The sequence below is a fragment of the Hetaerina americana genome, unplaced genomic scaffold (genome assembly GCF_022747635.1).
Source record: "Hetaerina americana unplaced genomic scaffold, ioHetAmer1.1.p SCAF_12, whole genome shotgun sequence".
Lineage (NCBI taxonomy): Eukaryota > Metazoa > Arthropoda > Insecta > Odonata > Calopterygidae > Hetaerina > Hetaerina americana.
The window spans coordinates 19960616-19975208 of NW_027286292.1; the positions used below are offsets into that span (position 1 = coordinate 19960616).

The following is a 14593-nucleotide window of genomic DNA, read 5'->3' on the forward strand; positions in this document are numbered from 1 at the left end:
TGACTCTTTAAGATCACCATTCAAGAAGGCTGCAGTCACATCTAGATGAGTGATATTTAAATCTAGCTCCACAGACAATGCAATCAACAATCTCAAGGCAGAATAACTTACTACAGGAGAGAATGTTTCATGGTAATCAGTACCATACTCCTGGGAATAACCCTTTGCTACCAGCCTTGCCTTGAAACGCTCTATTTCCCCAGCTGCATTCACCTTTCGCTTGAAAACCCATTTACATTTTACAACTTTTTTGTTTTCAGGCAAATCAGCTAAAGAAAGGACGCCCTTCCTTGCTAAAGCTTCCCATTCTTCCTGCATGGCCTTCCTCCATTCATCCCCATTTGAAGACAAAGCTTCTTGAACAGTCTGAGGATCACAGTACAAAGACATTGGTTGATTACAGGCTGAATTAATTGATGCCAAAAATAAAACATGATCTGGAAATTCCTTTGGTATTCTATTCCTAACAGGATACCTACTTTCTCCCGGATCAATACTCTCCTCCCTCTGGCTATCATCACCTGAGCTTGAATTTTGCCCACAATAGACACGACCACTTCCTTCAGTCTCAATGTTTGAGGTATCATTATTACCCTCACTACTTGTGCTAGTGTTTTCATTAGTTTCAGCCTGATCATTTATGCTGACCTCTGTCTGGGGCTGGGAGGTGAAACACACGCCCCCCCCTAAAAGTTCAGGCAGAATAATTGTATTCCTCAATGTTTTCCCAGTTAAATGCTCTTCCCTGAAACTGTCCTCAAAAAACACTACATCCCTCGCTTTTGTTACTCGTCCAATGTTTTCAGGATTCGCCAGGAGATAACCTTTGGATTCCTCACAATATCCGACAAAGTAATACCGTTTGGATGTGGCATCTAGCTTTTTTCTCATGGCCTTGGCCACATGAGCATAGGCAATACAACCAAACACCCTCAAATGACTAAGGTCAACCTTATGACCTGTCCATCTCTCCTCAGGTAATTCATTCCCAATTCCCTTAGCTGGTACTCTATTCTTTAAATACACAGCTGTTTTACATGCTTCAACCCAATAGCTCTTAGGTAACTTGCACTCGGATAACATGCATCTAGCCCTCTCTATAATGACGCGATTTGCCCTTTCAGCTAGCCCATTCTGCTCAGGATTATATGGTATCGTTGTCTCATGTTTTATTCCCTTTGCTCTAAGCTCTTCTTGCAGAGCCCGCCCCATGTACTCACTACCATTATCCGTCCGCAAACACTTAATCCTGTTCCCCGTTTCATTTTCTACCCTAGCCTTAAAGGTTACGAAACATTCTAGGATAACATGTGTTTCCTTGCCTTTAATGAAGAAGGCAAAAATTTTTCTAGTGCAATCATCAATAAATGTGAGCATGTACAGTTCTCCCCTATTGCCAGGAGGGTCCATTGGACCACACAGGTCTGAGTGCACCAAACTCAGCTTTTCACTCACCCTTTCCGTTCTCGGTCCCACAGTGAAAGGTTTTTTAACAAGCTTTCCTTCTACACATGCCACACACGGTTGAAGAGGCTTATTACATGGATAATCCAGACCACTGGCACGCCCCCTTAATGTCTGCATATTTTTATGCCCCAAGTGCGCTAACCTTCTGTGCCATAATAGCTGAGAATGATTCCCTTCAGTAGTTGCAGCTAATCCCACAGCACCCTCCCTGACAACATTGTCACCTGAGGTACACTGTTTTAAATCTAGACTGTACAACCCATTCTCCTCTGTTCCCGAGGCTTGAATGACTCCCTTTACATGTAAAGTTTCAGCATCAAATAGTTTGCACCCAGATGAATCAAATAAAACAGCAGTACCCTTTTGCACTAACCTATTTACAGACAACAAATTAGTTGAAAGATCTGGCACATAATTAACATTTGATATGGTGGCAGTACTTCCCTGAATCAAATCCATTGATGCACTACCAATACCTGACACTTTGATTTTGTCATGGTTAGCAACTGTTACTTCGTCACTTGCATCTGGTCGAAAATCTGAAAAGTACTCCGTAGTTCTTGCCATATGGGAATTCGCCCCAGAATCAATGTACCATTTATGACTCCCCACTTCACAACGAAGGGCTGTCAACCAGGCAACTGGATTCCCTTTCTTGGCACCCCCACTTGATTTGCTGTTCCCGCACGACACCTTTGCCCCTTCCTCGGGACAATCGCTCTTGATGTGCCCGATCACTCCGCACTTAAAGCACCTGGCCTTTCTCGGATCGAAGGTGGACTTCTTGTTCTGCTTACCTCTGGCCCCGGACGTACTCGAACTCTGCTCCGAGGACGATGAGCACTCTCCCTGATGCCTCTGGTTCCGCTTGGCATAGAATACAACCTGCTGCTCCTTGGAATCTGTGGCCCGTTTGTACCCTTCCTGCAGTAGCCTCTGCTTCACTAGGTCAGACTTGATGACCCCTGTGACTGTATTCTCTAGAGCCATTCGAAACGGTCTGTACTCAACCGTCAGGCCCCGCAGCATCAAAACCGCGAGCAGCTCGTCGTCAATCTTCTTGCCAATGCTTTTTAGTTTCGCATCGACTGTTGTGAAACGTTGAACATAGTCCTCCATATTTGTGCACGTTCCCAAATTGATGTCGAACAGCTGGTCTATAAGGGCGACATGCCTGTTCACACCCTTATCTTCATAGGTGTGCTGCAGCTTGTCCCACATACCTTTGGCCGTCTTGCACTCCATGACTTCCATTTTCGGTCCTTGTTCTAGTAGCAAATATATTTTCGCCCTTGCTCGCTGTGACTGCTTTCGTTCATGAGCTGACGGGTCCATTGCTACTTCACTCTCCACGTAGTCCCAAAGGTCTTCGTGAAGCAAGTACATTTCCACGTCCATTTTCCACTGCTCGTAATTCACCGATCCTCGCAATTTATCAATTTGAGGCAATGAACCTCCGTACGTGATGTTGTTGATGACATTTGATTCCATTGTACTTGTCATCCAAACACGAGGCAACAATTTACGAGTTCAGCTCGGTTGACTACAAGGCCGGAATCAGTTTAATTGAACCTAATTATCTCATGCAAACTGATCTCACACTCCTATTTCCACATTCTGGGCCCATAACCTGTTGTGATCTTCTTGCAGCGTGGTGACGAAACAGGATTTAGGATCTTTAGCAATTATTGAGACGACATGTTCAACTTAACGTGGGGCCGGAAGTGACGTTTAAAAAAAACGACTTCCTACTTTTATTCTACAAAAACAAAAGCAAACACATACAAACATCGCTCAAGCCAGCCCAAAAGAGACAATGTTACCAACCTTGTACAAAACAACAGCAACTTGATTACACATATACAACAGGGTGCCTGCAGAGTTCTATTGTCTTCTCCCTATGGTCATTCTTTGTTCCTTAATCTTAGTCCCCTTCCTCACTCCTATCTCTCCCTTAATCCACCACAATTCCAATCCATAAATATTAGATGTTTTCTCATAAGGACAGCCACGTTTATTTCCTTTATTTGATCATGCACTTTGCCTATTGCTTCCTCTCTATGGCTAATATGAAGAAGTTCATTTGTTCAGGCATTATTTCTAAAAATAATATTCTGTTATTCATCCTTTTTATGCTAATTATCCACCTTCTTGCCTCTTTGCTAAAAACTATGGCCATTAGTTTAATAAATAAATATAATATAGAAATATTTTTTATCATTAGAAGATATAAGATGGCATTAGCTTCAATCATTAGAAAATTACCCATTATTTCAATAAACTACTTTGATGTAAATTAAAGTATGTCTCAGCAATAAGTTAATCTCAATTTTAGTTTGAAAAGTGAAGCAGTGTAGATGATGCCATCACAGTGATGAGAACACAAGTAGAAGGAACATCAAGATATCTCTGTGTGGGTTATGGTTTTATAGGTAGCCTATAGGAATAGAAAATGTATTCAAAACATACATAGGTAGATGCCAGAGGCATGGCAGTATGTCTGGAATCAGGATGGGTAGTGACAGGCAGGGAGGTGGGACAGGTTTATTTGTTATCACTTATATTTTGCAGCATACATGCTAAAGAAAGTTTTGGGTCCCATGTAAGGACTTAAATTAGGAAGAGAGTGGGCTTGATTATTAGGTCAGTGGGTCATGTTATCAAAAAATCAAGCAAACTATAGGCAGACAGTCAGAGGACTGCAGTTATTGTTGAATGGTTTAGAGGAGCAATGTAAAAACTATGGGATGAAGAATACTCACAAGAAAATGAAAACATGAGAGTTGTGGGAAGTAGGAAAGCTAAGTTAAAATTTAAAATAGGAGGAAATATAATACAGTAGGTGGTCTAGTTCACATTATGAGCCATATTTAAAAGAAAAATGGGTACATTAATTGGGGCAATAGGAGAAGAATTGCATTGCGGAGAGAAGCAGTTGCGAGAAGAAGAGAATTGATCACAGTAATTTGGATTGGACTGTAGTGCATTGGCTGCTACAGTATATGAAATATCAAAATTACACTGGTATTAACTTAAAGATTGTTATTAATGAAATGGTGCATGTGCATTCATGGGGTTAAGCAGACAATGCAGCCTTCTACTACCTCATGCCTAGGCAGACTAGTTTCTTCACAGTGCTCTGTTCCACTGTGATTTCTGGCAGAAGGCTCTGTAACAACAACAACAAATGCCATCATGTGTGTATGGTTATATCTGCTGCTATAAAAAAATATGCCAATAAATTCTTTAATATGGAACATAGAACTATAAGGATTGGAAACCTGATCATTGATGGGAGAGGATGAGCATAGTTTTGAGGTTTTTGAAATATGGTTATGGAGAGGACTGGAGAAAATAATTTGAATGCAGAGGAAGACTAATGACAAAGTTATAAAATATGTGGTTTGGAGAAACAAATATGATGTGGGAACAAGAAAAACAGAAGAGAATAGCTTAAGTATGAAGGCAGGTAGAATTTAGCTTTAACTATTAACCATAAAAGAACAGAAGGCCAAAATTATGCAGGACCAACAGAGAGAGTTCTTGTGATACCCAGAAAGTAATGCTCAACAGGGTTCATCCAAAACTAACTTTTACTAAGCATATTTCAACAAATAAACAAAATGAATCATGAAAAATACACAATTTTTAACTTTGGTCAATGATTTCTTATTATGTTCAATTAGTTAGGGTTTTTAAAAATCTTTTAGTCAATGGCGTGCAGGAAATGTGCAGCAAAATTCAAATCTAAATGAACAGCTATAATATCTGGAGTTTCAGTAGAAAATAATGTACACTTGTGAAGAATAACCCAGGGGATTTATTAAAAAGCCATTATTTAACTTAAAATTGATCATAAATTCAGACTTATACATAATACTGATGCTAAAATACAGTAAATAACTAATATTTGCAAATCGTATGATTAAATTAATTTTGAAAATTGTAGCATAACAAAGGTATAATATCTAAAGCATATGAGTGTGTGCCAAAAACACCTGAAAGTTTAAGAAATTAAAATAATGTTATAGATTCTAGATAATATTGTTATATTAGCTCCATATATCTTCATTGAAAGGAGATAGAGAATGTCATTAAAATTGATACATACATCTTTTCTATTCTATTATTGATTCCTTTTTCTTTGATCACAAGAAATATCATTTCAATGCAATATGCAGGTATATACCTATATACTTTGAATAATTATTTCTTTTTTTTTAAAACTTGGTGCTTTTATGTACTCTGTACTCTGATTTTATGCTTAGGTACCTTACAAACCCACACTGGCTGGAACTAATTGCTACACAAATTTAATCTTCCAGATTTCATAATCATATTCTTGATAAAAATGTTGAATAAATGAAGATTATTACAGCTGAAAAAAAACAGAAAAGTATGTGTTGGAAAAATTTTTGTTTCTATTAAACTCAACTTGTAAAATTTTGGCTTTGTGCCACGTTAAAATTAATTTCAAATTGCTAAAGTTTATCATAGCCTTGCTGAATAACCAGATTGCAGAATTAATAAGAATTAGTAATGAACAGTGGAAATGCCCTGACTACTCAGGGAGTCTGTGGAATGGCCCCACAGGTGGAGACCACACAGCGTGTTTCCCATGGCCGGAGTCGATCCCTTGGAAAAGTGGGCCCCAACAAGGGCCTTCGTTCAGACAGTGAAGAATATGACTCCCTGGGATCAGATTCTGACACTGAACATGCTGCCTCAAGTCGCACTGAGTCATCTAACCAGTTGGAGGATAACCTTCGCGATAAGAATTCCAGTTTCCATTCATACCTTCATGGAAACAATAGGCACAGTGAGTATGATGCTGCTCGTCATGCCTTCCTCTTCCGTCAGCCCCGTGCTTCACCTCCACCTGCAGTCATCACTGGGGCTTCTCCTGCCAGGGGCTACAGCCGAAGGCCTGCAGTGGCTGACCATCCAGCTGGAATAACCTTTTAATTCCTTGACCCCAACCAATGCATAATGCTATGCCATATGCTTTACTGTAGAAAAGCTTGTGTTTTTGTTAAAGTCTTTCATATTAAACCATTTTGCTTCTAATGTAAACTGTTCAACATAATTTGGCAACAATACAGGTCATCTTATGAAAGTGTCCGAGTCCAGTTCTACCATGGAGCCATCTTTCCAGGATAGAAGATTGAATACAAATCACATCATACGCAAGTGAGTTGCTGCTCCCTCATAAAGATTTATTTCTTTCTAGAGAGAATTCAATAAATTAAAGATTTTAATGATTAGTGATGTTGAATTTCTAGCTCAAAATTCTAAACCAACTCACTACCCTAGGCAAGTTATTATTATTAGGTTATTTTTCCCTAAGTCCTTGTTGAAGTAGAAGTAGGTTGAAATAATAATTAAAATATTATATATCAGCTTTAGTTATTCATCTCTTTAAAGGAACAATGAACATTGGACGATAAAATTTATATTATTTTTGTATTTCTTTCTTGGAATTTTAAGGGATCAATCTGTGTATGACAGAAATGGAAGAAAAGCGTTCATAGTAACATTGAAAAATTGAATGATTTTGGACACCGCAAGATGCTTCAGAGTACTGATACGATTTCATGACTAAAGGAAATACTTTTATGAGGCAGATTGTTTTATAGATATATTTCTAAAATACAATGAGTGGAAGTGTTTGTGATCAAATGACATTCCTTTTGTTTTCAGAAATATAGACAGATTTTTGGTATGCGTGTAGGAACTGAGCATCCTCTGGATAAATTTTAGCAATGAATATTTATTAAATTTTATCCAAAGACTACCTATGTTTCTTTTGGATCTTCAGACAAAAAGGTACACAATATTCCATAAGTGGTCTTTTTATTTTATAGAACTTCATTACAGAAAAAAGAGAGTAATACCACATAATAAAATTAATAATACAACCTAAATTTACAAATTATAATCTATAAAACACCATAATGGGAAAGAAAAAAAAGAGCTTTAAAAAACAAAAACATATTCCCCAATTCTCTGGAGTTGAAGGTGCAAAGTTTCCTTATTTTGAGTCATAGAGTACATTGAAGTGTTACAGTACACAAGTGTATTTGTATTCTACCCATCCTTAATATTTCTGCTCTTAATAGAGCAGTTCTCAGAAACAAAGACCAATTGCTGAAAAGCACTTCAATCACTATATTGCTAAACTTTACAACTGCCTCTAATATGTTTTTAACAAATAAGAAAGAAAAGCAGATAGGTCAAATCAAACTATACAAAAATGAACATAGAAACACTTTGTCATTCCATCATATGAATACAGTATGTTATGATGAACAGATATTTAATGATAAAATGCCCAACGAAAATTATTTAAATGTTTCTAACATCTAAAACAGAAAAACAGCAACTAATAAATTTAATTAACAGAAAAAACATAACTATCTTTAACTGGTGGTGCCTGCATGAATCATGCTGTGAAATCTAATAGATTTCTTAATCAGATGGATCTATATTGAGCATTTTCTTAGAGTATGCATAGAAATGGGCAGGTTAGTTGTTCAAATAATATATGTAAGCGCTCTATAATACAATGAATTTATGAAAGGGTGAGGATCTTTGGGAATAAAAGATGCCACATAGCATGGCAAGGAATTCATGAGTTTAGGAATGGGATCATGAAAGTTTTACAACATGAATAACTTAGATTTTCAATGCATAGTTTATCACCTAAACACCCTGATATACATATGTTTTGACCATTTTTAATCATCTATTAAAATGGAGATTATTTTAAATTTTTGCAGTTGAAAATTTACTAGGTTAGTCAAATGTTTTAAATGGTCTTCCACAAAGAAATAAAAGAGAAGTTGACAATTATATAAAACTTCAGTATTTCAAGGAACAAGGTTGTCACTTTTACTTCATATTACAGTCATTACTCATCATTTGTTATTTAAACATATGGAAAAAATAGTTATAACATTTTGAAAGGCCAATCTTTAAACACAGCACATTTTGGCGACCTCTGCATTTTTAGGAATCATGAAAATAAACATGCATGGATTTAAAATGGATAGTACAATTTATAATTGGAATACATTTTATTATTTTTTTCAAAATTTATACTTACATACTTTGGTTTTCCATATAGTGTACTTTATTTTGTTAACTTTATATTTTTTTTATTTGGATACTGCAGGTAGAAGCATAATCAAAGAAAAAACATTTTAAGTTTAAAAATATTTCTTAATTCTCCAAATTTGAATTTTGATGAGAGTTGAAATTACATTTATAGGATTCTCAGAAAGAGTGCAACATATCCTTGTCACGTAGAATTTTTGATTGAGTTCATTATGAGTCAATGATTTCATCCGACTGACTCCTTGTCTTTGTTTCTTCCACATTTCATTTGTGAATGATACACTTTAATGGGATAAAATAAGTACTGACTCATCGAGTACTCAATGGAAAATGCCGAGCAATTCTTAAATTTTACTTATGTTTTGCATTTTTAATATTTTGTAAAATTTAAATTGTCACAAATTAAAAATTATATTACCTTTCTTTCTTTATGTATCTAACCTTTGCAAAATCAACTTCATAACACAGAGGTTAATAAATATGATTTTCTGGTAGATTCCTTAGTTGCAGTTTTTCTCTTTGGTGACAAGGAATTATAGTGCTATAGCTTAAACTAGAATGCATACACCATCAAGATGTGTGGCTTTCTAAAGGAATACAACCCAGAAGTTTTGAATTTTAAAGCTGCAACTAATTGTATAATTTTTCCGTAAACCTCTATTCAGTTTAATCACTCACAAATCCATGATTAAGTGACTTGTGTCCTCAAAGTGGCACCCTTTATCTTTTAACATGTAATGGACATGTGTTTCATTCAAATCCCTAAGAAGAACATTAACTGCATTCATTTTAATATTCTTTATTTTATTACACATAAAATTACCTCTTCACCTTAATATTGATGTGGGAAACATAATATAGGGTGGCCCTTGAAATGACTGGCATAGCCATTAAAATATCCATTTAATTTATCAAGCCTGAAAACATTTGTTCCAGCTTATAAAATGAATGACATAAAATAAAAAATTGGATTCCAAATTCTATCACTTTCTTCTTTAGACATAATTCCACATGGAAAAGGCAGCCATTTGTTCACAGCAGAGCGAGGCAGATTGGCACCGATGAAACTGCTTTCACTTTCCCAAGCAAGGTGCCCCGTTGCCTTGGTGAAGAGAGAATAAGTAGAGCTGAGTGTGATTTTTATCTACAATATCGAAATCTACATGAACATGTTGTACTGAGATAAGGTATCACATAGATCATCCTACATAATATATGGAAAAAGTAATTGCAAAATACATGTTTTGTCGGCTTTATATTTTTATTTTTTTGATCCAAAGATTCATTTAACCTTAAATTAACAAAAGCTAGAATCCTACTAAATTTTATTCATAGGTAGCATATCTGAAGCAATATTTATCTGCAGATAGTGAGGCACAGAACTAAAAGGAAGAATTTCAAATTGCATTAATATTTCACCTGTACCTAAATTTGACCAGAATCCCTCAATTTCTAGTTGAGTGCTTTAGCCATCTATGCATCCAAGACTTTATTTGAATTTTTATGCACCGAACCAGTAAATTTCTAAGTCAAATTGTTTCCTTGAAGACCTTACAAATGAATAGAATAAGAACACATTGGTAATTTAATTAACTAGGGAACTTGGTCAGAAATTGAGATATTCATGCTTGAATTCTCATTTGGTCAAATGATTTTTACTCTGTGAAATTCTTGCAACTAATAAAACCTACTAATTTTACTGTTTTTGTATTTCCTACAATTTCTTTGAAAGTGGAAAATAATTGCAGTTTGGTATTAGCCTGAAAGGAAAGGGTATTTGACAAGTAGAGGGAGATGTTGGAGTGATAGATAGTGTATGTTTCAAAATAAATCTGTATTCATAATCTGTATTGAGCTTTTGGCCTTGATTAAAGACCCCTGGCCACCTAATTGAACTATCTGAATTTTAGTTGGACAATCACAGTGATTAATGCCAAAGTTCATTTTTGCAGGAAAAGTTAAAATTCACTTCTATTTAAGCCCTATATGATGTGGAATTCTATATACAGCTGGCTATACACAGTATAACAGCAGTGTTATGACTCCTGGGTCATAGGCCCCATGACCTGCTCTTTTAGCATCAATTCCAGTTCAATTGTAATTTTGGCTTTTTACTCTATATTGTACCAATAAATAAACAGTGAAATCATATGTATGTTAAAAATATAAAAGAGAAAATGTAAAAAGGTATTAAAGTCTAGTTATCCACATTATTGATTCAATCAGGTTTTAAAGTTAGTTAATACTGCATAAAAATTTACTTGCATCGATCCACCTGGCAAAGTGAAGGCTCTCTTTGAAAATGGATTCATTAAATGTTAAGTCTTACACTCTTCAAGATGACTTGTCTTGTTACTAAAACTGTTTTTAAAATATATATTTCCTGTTCATGATGAAGATATCACCATCAAGAATAGAGGCACATAATGTTCCTGCATTTGAGAGTAAATGTCTTCCAGAACACTTTCCCAAATTATTTAGGAATGTTAGCTTTACAGTACCAATTCTCTCTAAATGATACATGTTTTTTTAAAGCTTTTATAACATCTATTCATGTAGTTTTCCAGGCATAAAATCATGGTGATTAATAATTATTAAAAATACTGATCAAAAGAAAAAATATTCAAGTGCATTCATTCATATAACAAAAATCAAGGCCAATCAAGATTTCCTCGATTTTACTGAATGGTCAACCCACACAAAACTGATTAGAGTCTACACAGTCTACCTTATGTGTCCTCTGAAGAATTGTGTACAGGAAAAACAGCATTTACCAGGGTATTGTATGTATGACTCTATGGGGCCAGGATTTTTAAATGATATTGACTTATGCAGATCCAGGTAGTCATGTCTAAATTATATATTTTATGAGGCTATTTGGACACATAATTGTGTATTATATGTTGATGTGGTACTATAAAAATTATCCAGTCCTGAATAATACTCATTTATGTAAAATAGCATATTTGTGTTACACTGTTAAATGCCAGTTTAAGTGTCTGAAAGCAAGATTTCCTCAGTGCTAAGAGCAGAGTTGCCAACTTAATTTGGATCTTGAAAAGGGGAATTAGAGTTAGGGACTGTTGATAAATTCAACCAACCAAAATCCAAATTTCAGATTGATTTGTGAACTAGGGTACATGCAGGATGCAAAAAATACATGCTGGTAGGTTGACATGCAATGGGCCGTGGAAAAGGTATTCTATTTTCAATACCAGTTGACCTTCATATCAAAATGGAAGGAGTATAAATTGGTGTATTTTTCTGTCCAAGGTGAATAATATTGGCAAGTAATTAATATGGTACTTGGAATATACTGATCAGATGTTGAATTTTCAAAATTTTATGTCATCAAATGGTTTATTACATAAATAGGAGTCCCCAGGTCAAAATCAATGTGGTGGCAACACTGATTGTGAGCGAAATGTTGATGTGTAATAAATTCAAAGGTGTTTAGCTATAGTGATATATGTTCAGATACCTAATTGTAAACTAATAGAAAATATTGTCCAATGGCAAGCAACATCCTTAATTGTTAGATAATCAAAATTTAAAACTGTAAATGCTTTTATTCAAAATCATCCCATTAAATATTAGTATAAATTTTTAGTTAAAAGATTTATTGGCTTGGTTTTGAAAGATTTACATTATTGTGATGCAACTGTGATTCACATGAGGTACCTAAGTGATAAAAGGTGTGCCTTCATACTGCTAGGGTACTACTTGATGATTGGGAAATCTATTTTAAATGTCCTTTATAAAAATGATTTAGGCCATGATTGATAATTCAACTGAAAGGAAAAAAAGAGAACAAATCTCACTAATGGAAACATCATAATGACTTGTCTAAATTTTATGAAAATTCTTAGGGATAAATAATTTCCACCATAGTAGATTTAATCAGTTTCTTTACATTTTATTAAATGACAGGTCATTTTGCTCATAATCATTTGACCCTAAAGTCAGTAATTTAAAGGTTTCTGATTAAAATGGCTTTATTACAAATGTTTTAAGGCCTTCTTCAGAGAAATGAGGCAAGTAAATTAACTTGCAAATGTATTTTATTAACACAATAGTAGATCCTTGGTTTTTAGTATTTTTTTATTATTATATTGCCCTATTTGTCATAAAAAACTCAGAATGTAGGGGAAAAAATAAACATCAAAATGCACACCTTTTGTATACATGGGTAGGACATAGTCCATGGAGAAAATCAAACAAACTCCTTCAACAATTTGATAGTTGATACTGAGCACAAATTGATGTGAGAATTTCCTACTGCATGAAATGACTTTAAATTTAAAATATATAACAATGATGATAAGATTTAGTCTTACGTGAAAACATTTTTGGAATTATTCATGTTGTATTTGTGTACTGAAATGTATGATTGGAGCAGTAATTTCTGTATTCCCAAATACCATTAACATGAGTCATTGGTGATAGATAAGAAATGGTAATTGCTTCAATCATTCTTGTGCTCATTTGTTAAGTACCTACCTACCTATATTGAAGTTCAAATGGGCCTAAATATTTTGTTCAATTGCAGAACAGCTGAAGTTCCTATTCTGAATTTTATTGCAGTGCATATTAAGTCATAATTATCTATGCATGGCAATTTTTAATTTCTGCTGGAAGATTATGGTCTAATTTAAACTAATAGTATGCAATTTCATATATTTTGGTGTAAAATGTCATCCAAAAATATGAAATGAAAAGGTACTTTTAGTTTATTTAATTGCATGACCATGTCAAGCTATCTGTGTTCACTTGCTAGGGTATAACCTCTTGCCATAGCTATATGCCAATCCTTCAAGATAACAATTTTGAATTGATAATATAAGCTCTCTGGTAATCTCTGGGCACAGAGCTCGCTTCCTATCAGGAGATGTTTATGTGTATTTCTGTTGTCATATTAAAATTTTATCTGTAAACAAGTTATAAAGTTTTACAAACACATACATTGTCACTATTAAGTATTGAAATGAATTATGATACAAAGTTTTGAGTGGCTAAAACAATGAATTTAAGGAATCAAAATTTATTGAATGAATGGAATGTGGACACGAATATACATAAATATGTGCATTCATGTGTATGTGTATATATGGCTACAAAAAGGTTTCTATGAAAGATATAAAATTTGGAGAATCACTTACCAATGTTTGGATCTTTTGAAATATAAGCAGAATGTTAAATTAAGACATGACTAAGAATGAAACAACTATAGGTGTCTATTTGTCTTAATTTACGTGAAAAAATTAAAAAAATATTGACTTGCAAAATGTGGTGGAGTATTTAATTATTGCTACTATTACAAGTTACTGAATGTGTCCTCATATTTGTAAATAATTGTGAAATAAAATTTTGAAAATCTCATGCCCTTATATTATTTAGATTATTTGGGCTTTGAAACATGGTAATATTGATTTGATAATCCCTGTTTTTGGAGAGAATCAAGAGCACATACTTTATTGTTTTATTCAAATATCTCTGGTAATAGGAATATGGTACTTCAACGTATCAGAAAATTCCTGAATCAGTGAGACGATGGACATCCAAAAACTCCTTGTTATGCAAAGCCCCCCTGGAGACTGCTTGTACTTTTTCCAGTCTCTGAAAATTAAATCGGTTTTAAATAATTTTTAAAATTTACCATATTTCCCAGCTCATAAGATGCACCTTTTGATGCTCCAAAAATACTGTATAAAACCAGGCTTAACTTTATGAGCCATGGGTACACAGGGATGTCTAGGACCAAGAAGTCACAAGCTGATTCACCAGGAAAATTACTTACTGATAACTATTTCATCCTTCATCAAGCATTGAAAATGGCTGTCATTAATAAAAATTCTATAACAAAAATGTTCTGAACTAGTATTAAGTAACAGTGCATTAAAATTTCTTTAACACTACTAGCTGAAAAAAAACTCAGAATAAATCATAAATATTCACAATGTTGTGCACTTAGTTTCATCTCAAATGTGATGCTGCTGTAAAACTTATAAAC

At 34.5% G+C, this 14593-nt stretch overlaps 1 protein-coding gene across 3 annotated transcripts in view; it reads left to right on the top strand.

The window, feature by feature from the left end:
• The window catches only part of LOC139685726 (cell adhesion molecule Dscam1-like), a 561630-nt gene extending 547719 nt beyond the window's left edge, over positions 1 to 13911 (top strand). For all 3 annotated transcript variants that reach the window (XM_071582767.1, XM_071582766.1, XM_071582768.1), the window contains 3 exons: positions 6037 to 6286; positions 6570 to 6657; positions 9583 to 13911. In XM_071582767.1, coding sequence (XP_071438868.1) covers positions 6037 to 6286; positions 6570 to 6657; positions 9583 to 9769 — 525 coding nt within the window. In that variant the 3' untranslated portion in view covers positions 9770 to 13911. The remainder of the gene's footprint in view (positions 1 to 6036; positions 6287 to 6569; positions 6658 to 9582) is intronic.
• Positions 13912 to 14593: the final 682 nt, after the last annotated feature.